The sequence below is a fragment of the Podarcis cretensis genome (genome assembly GCF_951804945.1).
Source record: "Podarcis cretensis genome assembly, chromosome: 6".
Taxonomy (NCBI): Eukaryota; Metazoa; Chordata; class Lepidosauria; order Squamata; family Lacertidae; genus Podarcis; species Podarcis cretensis.
Genome location: NC_137175.1, coordinates 95,144,035 through 95,157,369, shown reverse-complemented (window position 1 = coordinate 95,157,369; position 13,335 = coordinate 95,144,035). Strand labels below are relative to the sequence as shown.

Sequence of the window (13,335 nt, the reverse complement as noted above, 5' to 3'; positions counted from 1 at the left end):
ATGTTTTCTGTGGGTGTAGACCGGAGATCTTTTAAGTATACATCTGAAAATAACCCAAAGGAGCAGAAACCCAATAAGCAAAACCCAAAAGGGGCTGTGGGAGCCTTTTTGCAGTCACCTGCTGGCAGGGCCTTCTTAAGCATATCTGCCGCCGTGGTGCAAAGAAGAAGAAGAAGGGTTTGGATTTGATATCCCGCTTTATCACTACCCTAGGGAGTCTCAAAGCGGCCAACATTCTCTTTTCCCTTCCTCCCTCACAATAAACACTCTGTGAGGTGAGTGAGGCTGAGAGACTTCAGAGAAGTGTGACTGGCCCAAGGTCACCCAGCAGCTGCATGTGGAGGAGCGGGGAAGCGAACCCGGTTCACCAGATTACGAGCCTACCGCTCTTAACCACTACACCACACTGGCTCTCAAAGCTCCCTCCGGCGCCCCCCCCTTCCCAGAGTTTTTTAGGGAGGACAGTACTGCCAGCGGGGCTGGAGGAGGCGGGCAGTGGCTGGAGGGCAGCTCCTCTGGCGGGGAAGAGGCGGAGGCTGGATGTGGCACCTCCTGGCTCAGCTGGCCGCTTTGTGCCACGGTGGCCATGGCAGATGGAGGCTCCGGGTGCAGTGCTGCTTTGGCGCAGGCAGCATGGCAGAGGCGGGCAAGCGTGGCGAGCTGATGCTGGGAGGCGCTGCGTCCATCCTCTGCCTCTTCCCTGGCGCCCCATGCCACTAGCCTCTATGGGTAAGACACCCCTGCCTGCCGGTTGGAGTACAAATCTGCTGCTGGCAAACATTGCAATGCACCGAATGTGTTGCTGTTACTTGCTAGAGCAGTTTGTGCACCCTCAACTTTCTTGCAACTTTGTGGAGCGCAGAAGAGACCCCCCCCCCAATTCACAGATGGGATCCTTGAATTCCAAGGGCATAAACATCTACTGCACAGGATTGGGACTCTGCCGATTATGTTCATATTGTCGTGCTGGCATGCTGTGGCTGCACTCCCTCCTGAGACTGTTATCTGTCTTGGGCACTGATTCATAGCATAGCTTTTAGCACTGCCTTATAGACCATTAGGGCCCACTCTCATGCAGGGGGACAGTATCTCACCCAGGATGTGTTTCCTTCCTCCCTTTCCCCTACGCAGCAGGTGTGCTGCGCTCAGTATTATTGGCGCATGCGAGACCCCATCATTCTAAATTAATTCTGTATTCATCATCCCAGCTAGAATTTATTTATTTAGCCGTAATTAATTTAGACTTAATGTGGATGAAATATGTACTGTCCTCGTGGGGGCAACTGCACGGCCCACATAGGCTTTAGTTAAAAGGACCATTAAGACCAAGCCTTCATGCGATCCATTAGGCCAGTCTCTCTCCAGTGAAGAAGATTAAGCCCTGCTGTGTGAAATGTCATGCATAATTGGGTCGATTGCTGCTTTAAACTCTGCCCCTTCGTCCACATCCCTTTCTCTTCATTTTGAGTACTTCTTCAGAGGATCTCTTGGCCTCCCTTGCTCAGAACAGTGACTCACTCCATCCTGGTTTTCTGCTGCAGGCAGAGCTGTGTACATCCCACCCTTAATATAAAAATTGGTGCCCAGGTAATCCATACTCTGTATGACCAAGAAAAGCTGCATGCATTGTGCCAATCTGCATTGCTTTATTTTACCTAATTTATTCTAGTTTTGCTGGTCCTTGGAAGGGGCAAATACCTATACAGGGCTCTGAAACCCTGCCTTCTACCTCTCAGTGGATATAGGAATGGCTCTGGCTTCTGAGATTTTAGCAGGCATTACCCTGCACTCTAGGCTAGTTCTCAAGAGCATAGCTGTCAACTTACAGATTTGAAAATAAGGGACCAGCAGCCAAAATAAGGGATTTTCAGAGCACAGGTAGGTTCAACTTCTGAGCCCCTCCGAGCCAAAGGCAGAAAGCCCAGCCAGCAGCCAAACGAAGCCTCAAGCGGTGGTTCCCACAGCGCAGCAACCTGACAAAGGGGATGCAGCAAGGAAAACCATCGTCACCTCTGCGCTGGGAAGCGCTGAGCAAAGGCGAGTCCCCAGGCAACGCGGCCAATTTGATCGGCACAAGGCATGCAAGCTCCACCTCCCAGTCGTTCTTAGACTCCTTATTGGGTGAGCAACGCAGCCAAGCAACACAGTTGGAGCCTCCCTCCTCCCTGGCCGGCAGGGAGGGAGGGAGGGAGAGGAGCTGCTTCCTTTGAAACCCGGGAAATTTAAGGGACATCATCAATAAAGGACAGCAGCCGGACACAGCGGTGAGATAAGGCACTTTCCTGCCAAATAAGGGACAGTTGACAGCTATGCTCAAGAGTCGTATGAGCAAAAAATTGTGTTCAGCTGAAATCTGTGCCTAATGCTACTTTCTGTGCTTTTTCCCCTGCACCAAGTACAGTATATATATTGCTCTGGTTATAGGCGTAGTCTCTTGTTCTTCTCCTCTGCAGGCGTTTTGGTACAAAATGTACAGCGTGCCAGCAGGGGATTCCACCCACGCAGGTGGTCAGGAAAGCCCAGGACTTCGTCTATCACCTGCACTGCTTTGCCTGCATCATCTGCAATCGCCAACTGGCCACAGGTGATGAGTTCTACCTCATGGAAGACGGACGCCTGGTGTGCAAGGAAGACTATGAGACGGCCAAGCAGAACGGTAGGGATTCAGCAAACACGCCAGGCATCTCTCTGTGGCAAGATACAGTTGCTTCTGGACAGACAGGACAGCTTGTGTGAATTAGGGGGGAAAATGGTTCTTTTTCTTTTAGGTTAACATCAGTGGTGGCCAGGGCAGGGGGCAGGTGCAGGAAGGGCAAAGGATATTTCTAGGTTGGCAAGGTATGAAAGAAAATTATGTTAATGACAGGAGTCTAGCAGTGGGGGGCAAGCTCCTTATTTTTTGGGGGGGGCACTTGCCCCTCTTTTCTCCTCTGGCACCACCTAGTGTTAGCATTAAGTACATGTGAGCAGGAAAGGTGGCAAACCTGTTTATGGGAAATGACAACTGGAATTTGTTTGCAAGGCAGGAACTGAACCCTCTGGGAACCTGGGATCCAATCCTGGCACATGGATACACATACGGGACATCAGTTCTGGCCAGCCTCATTTGCAAGTGTGCCGTGATTGGAATTGAAACCAAATGCCGGTACCACTCTAGGGTGTAAATCTGCAGATCCCTGTACTGTGGGGTGGTCTTCCTGAGCTGGGGAATGGAGAGTCGTGCCATGACCGGTGGGCTCTCCTGCTCTTCTCCAATCCCAATCATGTCACCCCTCCTGCTGCCTTGGGCCACTTGATGTTGTTGCCCGAACGTTGTAGGCTGGCTCCTTTTGCTGTGCAAGGTCTGGAGCAAAGTGCTGCTGCGTTCCAGCTCAAAACTCCATACTCCAGTCACAAAGCCTGGCCTTGTTTTTTGGGGAGATTTCTATGTCTCAGGAAAGGAGGAATGCCTTGGATGAACAGTGTTAAGACACAGCAAAGGCATGGCCAGGTGGCAGCTAAGCCTGGAAGCCGAACTTTGCAGTTTGTAGCTTTCCCATTTGAATGATGTACCTGCTTCCCTTGGATTTCAAGGGCTGTCCTACTGAAACCACGTCTTCTTCCTTTTCTCGAGATTTAATGTACCTCACCAAATCTCCTTCTGAAGTTCCGTGCACATAAAACTTCTTTTTCCTTATCGCAGAAAGAGTTGCAATAGATGGGCATATTAATTACCGAGCGAACACACATCCTACTGGAATTACCTGAACACACTGGAACACACATATTACCTGAAAAAATACAGGTGCAGGCAACTGGGAAAAGGCAGTCAGAACATGCCCATTTCACTAGGCCTGGCTCTGTCCTGCCACCCTAGGATCTCCACCTCTTTTCCAACACATTGTTTTCTCTCTTGCTGTTAGCCTCCCCGGCCTGAATCTTTTTGCATAACATCATCCTTGGCACATCCTCAGCTTTGGCAAAATGGCTGTCCCAGGGTACATGGAAGCACGAAGCAGAGGCAGGTCTAGAGCATCTAATTGTTCAGTTCCTCCCGCAAGCTCCCGGAACTGGGCCAAATATTTGGGTCCCCCCCCACACAAATGTATCTGCAGAAATAATCTTATATTCCCAGGGGATTGGTGAGCAACAGAGGGATGCATGCCATCTATTTTCTGTTTAAGATGCTCTGCATGAAGGAACATCAAGAGCCAAAAGCAACCCAGCTCTGCTTGAGGCAACAGAGTTGTATCTTACACAGCAGCTTAATCTGGCCCTTAACCCAAAGAGTCTCCCATTTTTCATCCCGAGGTCTAAAATGCCAATATTTACTGTAGGTGAAAAACCCAGAATTGGGGGTGGGTTGAGGCAAGCGAGACAGAAAGAGGCTATAGATCACCAAACACTAATGAATCCACAGAGACTGCCAAACAGTGCCTGACTGAAATTAAAACTGAACTGGTCTTTAATGGATTTCATGTTGACAAGCCCTGACTTCTCATTAATTAAGGACTCTATTTTGACCTAATCAATTTAGCTAGGGTGATGCAATGCCTATTTGTGCTAAGGGGATTGGTTTGGGGGGCAGGGCTAAGAGATCATAGATTGAATATTGCTCAATTTCTATTATTGACTCAGCGGTATCGATGGCTACAGTGACATAAAGTTTTGCAGCCCAAGAAGCTGCAAAGTAAGAGATGAGGAATTCCAAGGCGTGGACCAAACAGAATGGCTAAACTGTCTATATATGAAGGAAGGGGAGACTTGTGTTTCTATAGCAATACGTTTTGTTATCAGAGTAGGTAGGATACGTCCGTGGAGCATTTTTGAATTTGTGGCTTTGGCAGATATGCTTCTTCCAGAATATGCACTCTGTCCTTCAAGAAAAGAAAAAAGCTACTGTTAGAATGGCTGCTATATTGCGAGAGTTCAGAAATAAAAACAGGCACGTTTTACCCATTTCAGCCTGGCAACTTCAACCTGAGAGTATACTCACACTAGCATTTTTATTGCTAATCTGGTGATAGGGGCTGTTGCTGCTCTCCTTGAAATGCATAGGCAATTATCTGAGACTAAATCAGATTTGGGAGTCTGTTTATACATTTGTTTTAACTGCAGAAAATTGCACGTGCTACTGCTTGCAGATCCAACTGACAGTGAGATCCATGATTTCCAGTTGAAGTGTTACTTAATTATAGAATCAAAAGCACGAGACAGTTAGATGATAACAAACAAGGTCTGGGTTCTCGTGTGCTTCTGCAAGCTATGCAATCAAATGGCTCTAAATTGCCACTCAATAGCGTCAACCTACTGTTAAAAGGGCAGCGCAGGCTGGTTTTTACCTTGTTCTCATTCCTGAGACAGCTTCCACTTTCAAAACTCACGGCACACATTTACCTATATTCTGCCTAAGCTTCCATTTCATGCTCTGTGCGCCAAAATAAAAGGAAACTGTTCTGTTACAGACGATTCAGAAGCTGGAGCTAAGAGGCCTCGAACCACCATCACAGCCAAACAGTTGGAAACATTAAAAAATGCCTATAAAAACTCCCCCAAACCAGCGAGGCATGTGCGGGAGCAGCTGTCTTCTGAAACTGGATTGGACATGCGGGTTGTACAGGTGAGCCAAATGGCACAATGCAGATGCTGTCCTCAACTAAGTAATTGATTGATCTACAGCATTAATTACTTGCCAGGTGGCATTAGCTGAGCTCATGCAGAAGTTTGTGTGTGCAAGCAGGAGGCAGCAGAAGTCCCTTTACCTGTGGGTTAAAATTCCACAATCCTGCACTTCATGGGGTTGATAAAGCATATCTGGAGGCTGCTATGGACCTCAGATGCAGAAACAGAATGAAAGGAATGTATGGAATTTGAGGGCTTTTATAAATATCTGTTGTGGAAGAAGGAATATCAGCTGTTGCAGCTTGTCAAGCGGGGTGGGGAAATTTGCAAATCCCCTCACCTTCACCTTTTACTAACCTTCTCCTCTTTTTCATCTGGTCATGTTCAGAGAAGGCGCAGAAAGCAGCACCAGTTCAAACATATGCAGAGGTAGCTTTGGATGTGACATTAATTGCAAGGCCAGTGAATCTTCCGATGGTTAGACACAACAATAAACCCTCTTAGATCTTTAGGGATGTCAAAAGCAGCTCCAAGGCTTTCCTCCTAGCATGTGCTCCTGTGTTAACTCTCACTCATCCTCCAAGGGAAAGATTTTCATACTAACCATATCAACTGAGCGTGTGTAAGGCTTGTATTGTCATGGAGCTCCTCTTCAGGTAAACCAGGAGCTGCCTCTGTTTGTGCCACATGGCACTGTGGATCGTCTGGTTTGGCAGGAATGTTATTTATTATCTATGAAATTTCTTTTATGCCCTTCAAGGATCACAGGGTGGTTTACAACACAAAAGCACAAAAGTACAGGGTAATACACAGAAACAATAACTCCATATATGAATCTGCTTTGGGATTTTTGGGGGGCTACAATGTCATTAATAATGGCAATAATTTACACTGGGAAACTATTTTATCTTTTTACTCTTTTTTTGCAAACCACCTGGAGGTTTTATTACAAAAGAAAAACAACTGTATATAAACTTGTGAAATATTATCCCAATGCAGATAATATTTTTGAGATGCAGAAATTGAAGCTGAGAAAGTCACATAACCGTGGTTGTAACAGAGGCAAGAAAACGGATGCATGGCCACTTCCAGGTCCGCTGCAAGAAGCTAGGCTTCTCTCCCTCCAGCAGCCATTGCACCTGACTGCAGCATAATGGAGAGATCAGCTAACTCTTCTGAACTTTTCCACCTGTTGGTCACCACACCAGACGACCATGGAACTAAGAACTTGTGTCTGAGTTTGCTTGCTTCTTCCTCCCTCTTACACCATTTTCATTTTGTTTGTCCTGTCCGTCTTTCTGTCGTTATCTGTATGCAACTCTGGGAGCCTTTTCTTTGGCTTTAGGGTAGAAGTGCTAAAAATAACAAAATAAATCAACATATCTAAGGCAGAATTAGGGCTTGAATTCAGATGCAGGAGATCAAATTGCTGCTCTCTGTCCACTGAACCACACTAGAGTTCTCTGCTTGGGTGGACTCTCACCAATGCTTGTCTTTTTCCTCCTTTATCTCCTATGGCTCCAGGTCTGGTTTCAAAACAGAAGAGCCAAAGAGAAACGTCTGAAGAAAGATGCTGGGCGTCACCGCTGGGGCCAGTTCTACAAGAGCGTTAAGAGGAATCGAGGAGGCAGCAAACATGAAAAGGAGAGCTCTGCAGAGGACTGTGGGGTTAGTGATAGTGAGCTGAGCTTCAGAGGTAAGCATGGGGGAGAGCAGAGACTGGGGGAAGGCTTAGGGCTATCGTCCACAGGACAACGCAAACTTGCTCTACAAGGCAGATTGAGCCACAGGCTCATATGCTTGTGCCTGAAGTTGCCCTTGCTCAGGGATGGAGAACTCTTTTCAGACTGAGGGCAACCTTCTGCGTGCTGGTGTTGGGCAGGGCAAGAGAAAAAAGCAAGCCATAGGGCAGTGGTTCTCAACCTGTGGGTCCCCAGATGTTGTTGGACTACAATTCCCATCATCCCCGAGCTCTGGCCTTGCTAGCTAGGGGTGGTGGGAGTTGTAGTTCAACAACATCTGTAGACCCACAGGTTGAGAAAGGCTGCCATAGGGTTTCTCTACATATAAACACTTCCATCCATTTATGTAGGAGGCATTATCGATTTCAAGGACAGAATATACCCAGACAAAATTGCCTGGAGGGAAGCACAGAGCAGAGCCAATGCGAGGACTGGAGGACGGCAATCAGACACCAGTCCTGAGGTTCCCCACACATGTTTTAGTCTATGTTGGCTACAAAAGCAGTGGCATGAAGGAGGCTTGGGATTTCCCCTCTTCGATGTAGAATCTCCCATACAGAAGCATTGTACACTGGTCACCCAAAGGAATGGGTTGCGTGGGGGGTTATGCCTATCTAGGCATATGCCCCAGTCCAAATGCAACATTCTACATGCAGCAGAGAGGGCAGCAAATCCAACCTTTGCTTTCATGCCCTCACTGTGTGCAGCTGCCCAATTCAAACAACAAATTGAACTGAATTGTTTGATATAATGAAGCTCTCCAATGGAAGTTGAATTTGCTGTTTGTTTTTGTGACAATTCCCCCCCCCCCCAACCAAAACAACCAGTTTGCTATATGCATAGTCTTTGATTGGAGAATGGCTGGGTAAATCGTCCCATAGGCGACCACATTTCCAATTTTGGTGAGTAAACTTGGAGCCTCTGGTATCACCATTGGATTTTTAGTATCAAACAGATATAAAGTCCAGTACCCAGAGGGAATTATTAGTGGGAGTTGCAAGGCAGAGAAGGCTCTACATGTGGCAGTGGGACCTGCAAAATGGCGCCGTGTGGAGTGCTCCTGTTCAGGAATGAATGGGCGTCATGTGACCCTCCCACTGCAAACATTTCTGTACTGATAATCCCATGAGATAACACTTCTCATTGGCTTTTCACAGGGATTCTTCTCGCATTAAAAGCACCTGTGCTCTTAACAGGATTCAAAATCATTAGCCAAAACAGGTTGGAAGCAAAACATGCTTCCCTCTCTTAAGAATGCACAAACATTTGCTCAGAGGGCAACTGTCTGGAAAGCTAATTTACAGCTTCCTCATAAGCTAAATTCCATAGGCAATTCTATTGTACAGATTGTAAATTTATTATACATTTGAGTTTTCTTGTATGCTGTGTCCTCCCCCTACAATTGAGCTGTTTTGAAATGGACTTAAATAAATAAAATAAGTTATTGAGTTGCTCCAGTCCACAGTTTAAAATCCTGCCAAGCAGCAGTTGGGTGGTATAGTGGAAGACTGAATCAGTGCTTCACTGCAAAACTGCAGTCTTGAAATGGCTCTGACCATTCAACCCCAAACTATTGGATCAGTGAGGAAACTGCCTGCACAGTCCATTTAGAAACCTACTTTTGCACTTGTAGGGCCCTGAGCTAGACCAAGGGTATGTTGAGAATTGTAGCCTGAATTACCTGCTTCAAACATCTCATCCCCATTATTTAAGGTATTTAAGGCTAAAATGATTTTTTTTAATATAAAAAATAACCATCAACAACAAGAAGTGTAACCAATAATAAAAAGAGGAAAAAAGAAGAGCCAGACCAACGCACCAAGTAACACATATTTTTACCCTCTTATTATAAAAGCGTTTCCATACTGCCATTATCATAAAATCCAAGGGCGGTATACAACAATAATTCATAAAAGCACCATTCAAACAATATAGTTAGTAATTAAAGAGGCAGGCTAATCCTAATGATAAATAAGTAGCAGCTGCAAAGGCCTGTTGGCATTAAAAGGGCTTGAAAGTCAACAAGGAGGCTTGCTGTTTCAGTTCTACTGGAAAAGTGTTCCACAGCATGAGACTGACTAAATGCCTCAGGTCTCTTAAACGTAACAAGCAGCGCTTTTCCAGATGATCTCAGTGATTGAGCCAGGATATAAGAGTCCTGAAGATATCAGGGACCCAAGTTGCTTTGTGCATTGCCATGAGAATCTGGAACCTTGCCCGGTAGCATTTGAAGACTGGAATCTTATACTGTTACCTGGGAGTAAACCCCAATGAACTGAATGGAACTTATTTCTTGATACACACAAATTGAACTTTGCTGTATAAAATCTGGCAGAGTAAAGAGATATTCACAGATGTGCAACTCCATATAAACTTGATTGCCTTTACTAAAGCCAGATCCAATTTAATTAAACCTTCTCCCTGTTTTAAGGTTTGGAATTTTTCCTTCCTTTTAAATGTGTAGAAAGGTGTCTCTGTGTGCGCACGGAATGGCCTTCAGCTGGCATTAATGGGACTTCACTTCCTCTTCCTCCCAGCAAATCTCCTCCAGAGGGTTGGGGACCCTTTGGAACAGATCTGGAAGTATGCATTTCCCATAAGTCTGCTTGTGAAACGATAGATACCACTGAAAGTTTTGTGTGGTGTTCTGTGTGCATTTTTTATGTGGTGCTGTGCACCCTCATTAAAACAGTGATGCCACAAGATGGGTTTGTTCAGTTGTGGCTGATGAAAAGGTAGAATCTTAAAAACAAGCACCAGCTGAAAAACTAAGCCCCTGTAAGTCCCACTGATGACAATGGCGGGGTGTGTGTGTTTAGCCTAGGCTTAACTCTGCCACTGAAATAAACTGGACTTAAGCACTTTATGTTTGGCTGACTAATGCCCTTAAATACACAAAGATATGAGCTGAATCAGCAAGTGACCAGAAATAAGTTGATGAGAGATTAACCAAGTAGTCAAATAATAATGAGATGTGAGAAAGAAATGGTGGTTTAAAAATAAGTCAAAATAGTAAATGTATTTTTTAAAAAAACAACAACAACCATTTCCCACACAGGTACAATAGGGTGTTTTTGTTACAGTTTGGCTTTTGATGCCAGTATAGACCTTTCAATCACACTGCTGAATTTTGCAATGTAAATATCTCTGAGAATTTCAGAACTACTGTTTGTCAGAGCATTTAAAACATGCCAGTCTTTCATCACCTGCACTGCTTTGGTTAGTCTTTTCCAGAAGTGGGCACTGGAGCATGTATTAGGCTTCTCAGTCTTTGGATTGGCAGAACTTCATAACTGCCACAAGAAGAAGAAAGGGAAATCAGTTAATGTAGGTCTACAGCCAGTTGGAATGGGGTTGATCTTGTTTCAGCGATGGAAAATATACTTAAGCCATGATGCGGCAGAAGTGTGCTTGAATAAGCCCTAAAAATAAGGTCACAAAAGTTACTAGCCTGTGGCAACATTTACTAGTCTGCTAGGTGCTGAAGAGGAGACAGTTCTGCCCTGCCGGCGGGTTTCTATGCTGTCCCAGGGAAAGTCCCTCCCCTGCCAGGCTAGTAACTTTTTTACAATTCTCTGTCGCCTACAGCTACCAGACAGGTGGTTAGATACAAGGCTAGCTTAAATCCATGGGCATCAATGGACTTAAGAACGGTTGGCTGTCTTGGATGGGACTGGAATTGGATAGATTACCAGTGTTCTTCTTTCTTCCTTTCATGGCAAATGTATGCAGTGACCCTTATTATTACTGCTGCACTTAAAATGCTGTTCTCCTTGCTTTGTTTACAGAAGACCAAATCCTCTCGGAGCTTGGCCACAACAACAGAATTTATAACAATGCTGGTGAGGTGGCTAGTGGACAGCTAATGAACGGTACTTTCTCAATGGATGGGACTGGACAATCGTATCAGGACTTGAGGGATGGAAGCCCCTACGGAATCCCACAGTCTCCCGCTTCTATATCATCCCTTCCATCACACACTCCGTTGCTAAATGGCCTGGATTACACAATGGACAATAATTTAGGAATAATGGCACATGGAGGGCAGGGGGTGAGTCAGACACTCAGAGCTATGGCTGGAGGCCCAACCTCTGATATTTCTACTGGAAGCAGCGTTGGTTATCCAGACTTTCCAACAAGCCCTGCCTCTTGGCTTGATGAAATGGATCATCCTCCTTTTTAAAATTTTGCGATCCCTTCAATTTTGCCATACCCCCACTTGCTCTTTGGGGCCTGAAAGCATACTAAAAAAAACCAACACCCACTGAGGGATGGCAATCAGACTTCAAGGATCACAGGCGTGCCATTCCGAGAACATTTCCATTATTTTAGAATGGGAATCCACTATTTGTTTCCTGTAGAGCTGAAAGAAAACATGGTATTAAGATATATATTTGCTTTCTGTCTGAAAGAGTGGGACATAGGAGGCACTGCTCCTGAACAGAGCACATTGGTGTGTATAGTATTTGTATGACTTTAGGGGTGCCAGCTGTAGTAAATAAGAGTTTATTGACTCTTACCATAGAGCTCTGCTGTTGAGTGCAACACTAGCACATGTTGAAATGACTAAACATTTTGGCCTTTGGCAGCTCCACATCAGCTCTCATGTGGCATGGCCACTGTCCTCATTTGCTCACCTCTAATCAACCAATGGAAATGCAATATTGCTAAATCCAGACTTGACTGCTGAAGGGATGGAAAGTTATTGGGAGATTGCAATTCCCCCCTTCCCCGCCCCTTTTGTATTTTCTTCCTCCCCCAGTCCTGCAGCTTCACATTTACTTGGCTGTTTCGGTATATCTTTGCCTTATGCAGGATAAATGGTGGGGCAGCCACAGGTGGTTTTACTTCCTACCTACATTGCAGCCTTTAAGCATTTGCAGTTGGCAGCATCACAGGGGCTGTTGCTGCCCTTTCCTCTCTTTTCCCAGCCTCTGTACCTACTGGCAAGGCGCAGTACCCAAAACAAGGCAGATACAATTTTATCTCCTACATTTCAAACCCTTCCCAGCCACCAAGCCAGGCCTGTCCCGTTTTCGGCTAGGGAAGAGGAGGTACCATTGTGATCAATTGGACAATGTGCTGCAGAGGAGCTGAGAGGAAAAACTGATTTTGCATAGGCTAGAAAAACCTACGCCACAGGTGGGTCATGGGGCGATTACTGGTTATAACCACTGCAAGAGCAGTACCTTTTACCTTGGGACACTTCCCCTTTCATGAAAAGAACAACAACAAAATATCTCTCCACAATGCACAATTTTACTGGGCTTATAGTCCCCATCAACTATGTGAGCATGCAAGGGTCCAGCATGGGCAAAAAGTCCGCTGTAGGCCTTTAACACCGTCCCCACTACTCCAAAGCTGCAATCTGCATACAAGTCAAGCACAAGGCATATTTCGTCTGATCAGAAATGAAAAAAGGAGTCTTAGTTTATAGGAAATTGGATTACAAAGAATTTGACAATGCCTATAATCTAGTGCAAAGTCCTATGCTGTCTCATTATTTCAGTACATGGTATAATATGGCACCATGCTAAATGACACATTTTTATTGCCATTGCTATGCTGCTACCGGTTTTCGAGGAGACAAACCTTTAGAAGATTTAAAGCTGTTCAGAATTCACCCGCCAAAGAAAGCTTCATAGCAGGGGTAGGAAACCTGTGGCCCTCCACCTATGGTGTTTATCAGCCCCAGCCAGAAGAGCCAGTGGCTAGGAATGGGAGCTGTCCAACAACCATCTCTGGGGTGCATGGGATCCCACCCCCCTGCTTTCTAGGGTGGGAAGACTATGAAAAGACTGAGAAAGAAAAATAACATGACAATCATATGGTGGAAGACATTAGCCAGAAACCAGATGTGTCAAGAGGGTTTCATAGACTATCTGAGATCAGAGTTGTTTAACTTTTCAATGAAGCAGTTCTGTGAACAATTTGAACTTTCTTAGAGACTCATACACATTCCAAGCCTGCCTCACATACCTCAGTGCTGCAT

General features: G+C 45.5%; 1 protein-coding gene across 1 annotated transcript in view; it reads left to right on the top strand.

The window, feature by feature from the left end:
• The window catches only part of LHX4 (LIM homeobox 4), a gene marked incomplete at its 5' end in the record, with an annotated part of 74,102 nt that extends 61,363 nt beyond the window's left edge, over window positions 1-12,739 (top strand). The window contains 4 exons of the mRNA XM_079981634.1: window positions 2,454-2,656; window positions 5,445-5,599; window positions 7,126-7,297; window positions 11,132-12,739. Coding sequence (XP_079837760.1) covers window positions 2,454-2,656; window positions 5,445-5,599; window positions 7,126-7,297; window positions 11,132-11,526 — 925 coding nt within the window. The 3' untranslated portion in view covers window positions 11,527-12,739. The remainder of the gene's footprint in view (window positions 1-2,453; window positions 2,657-5,444; window positions 5,600-7,125; window positions 7,298-11,131) is intronic.
• Between the last annotated feature and the right edge of the window lie 596 nt (window positions 12,740-13,335).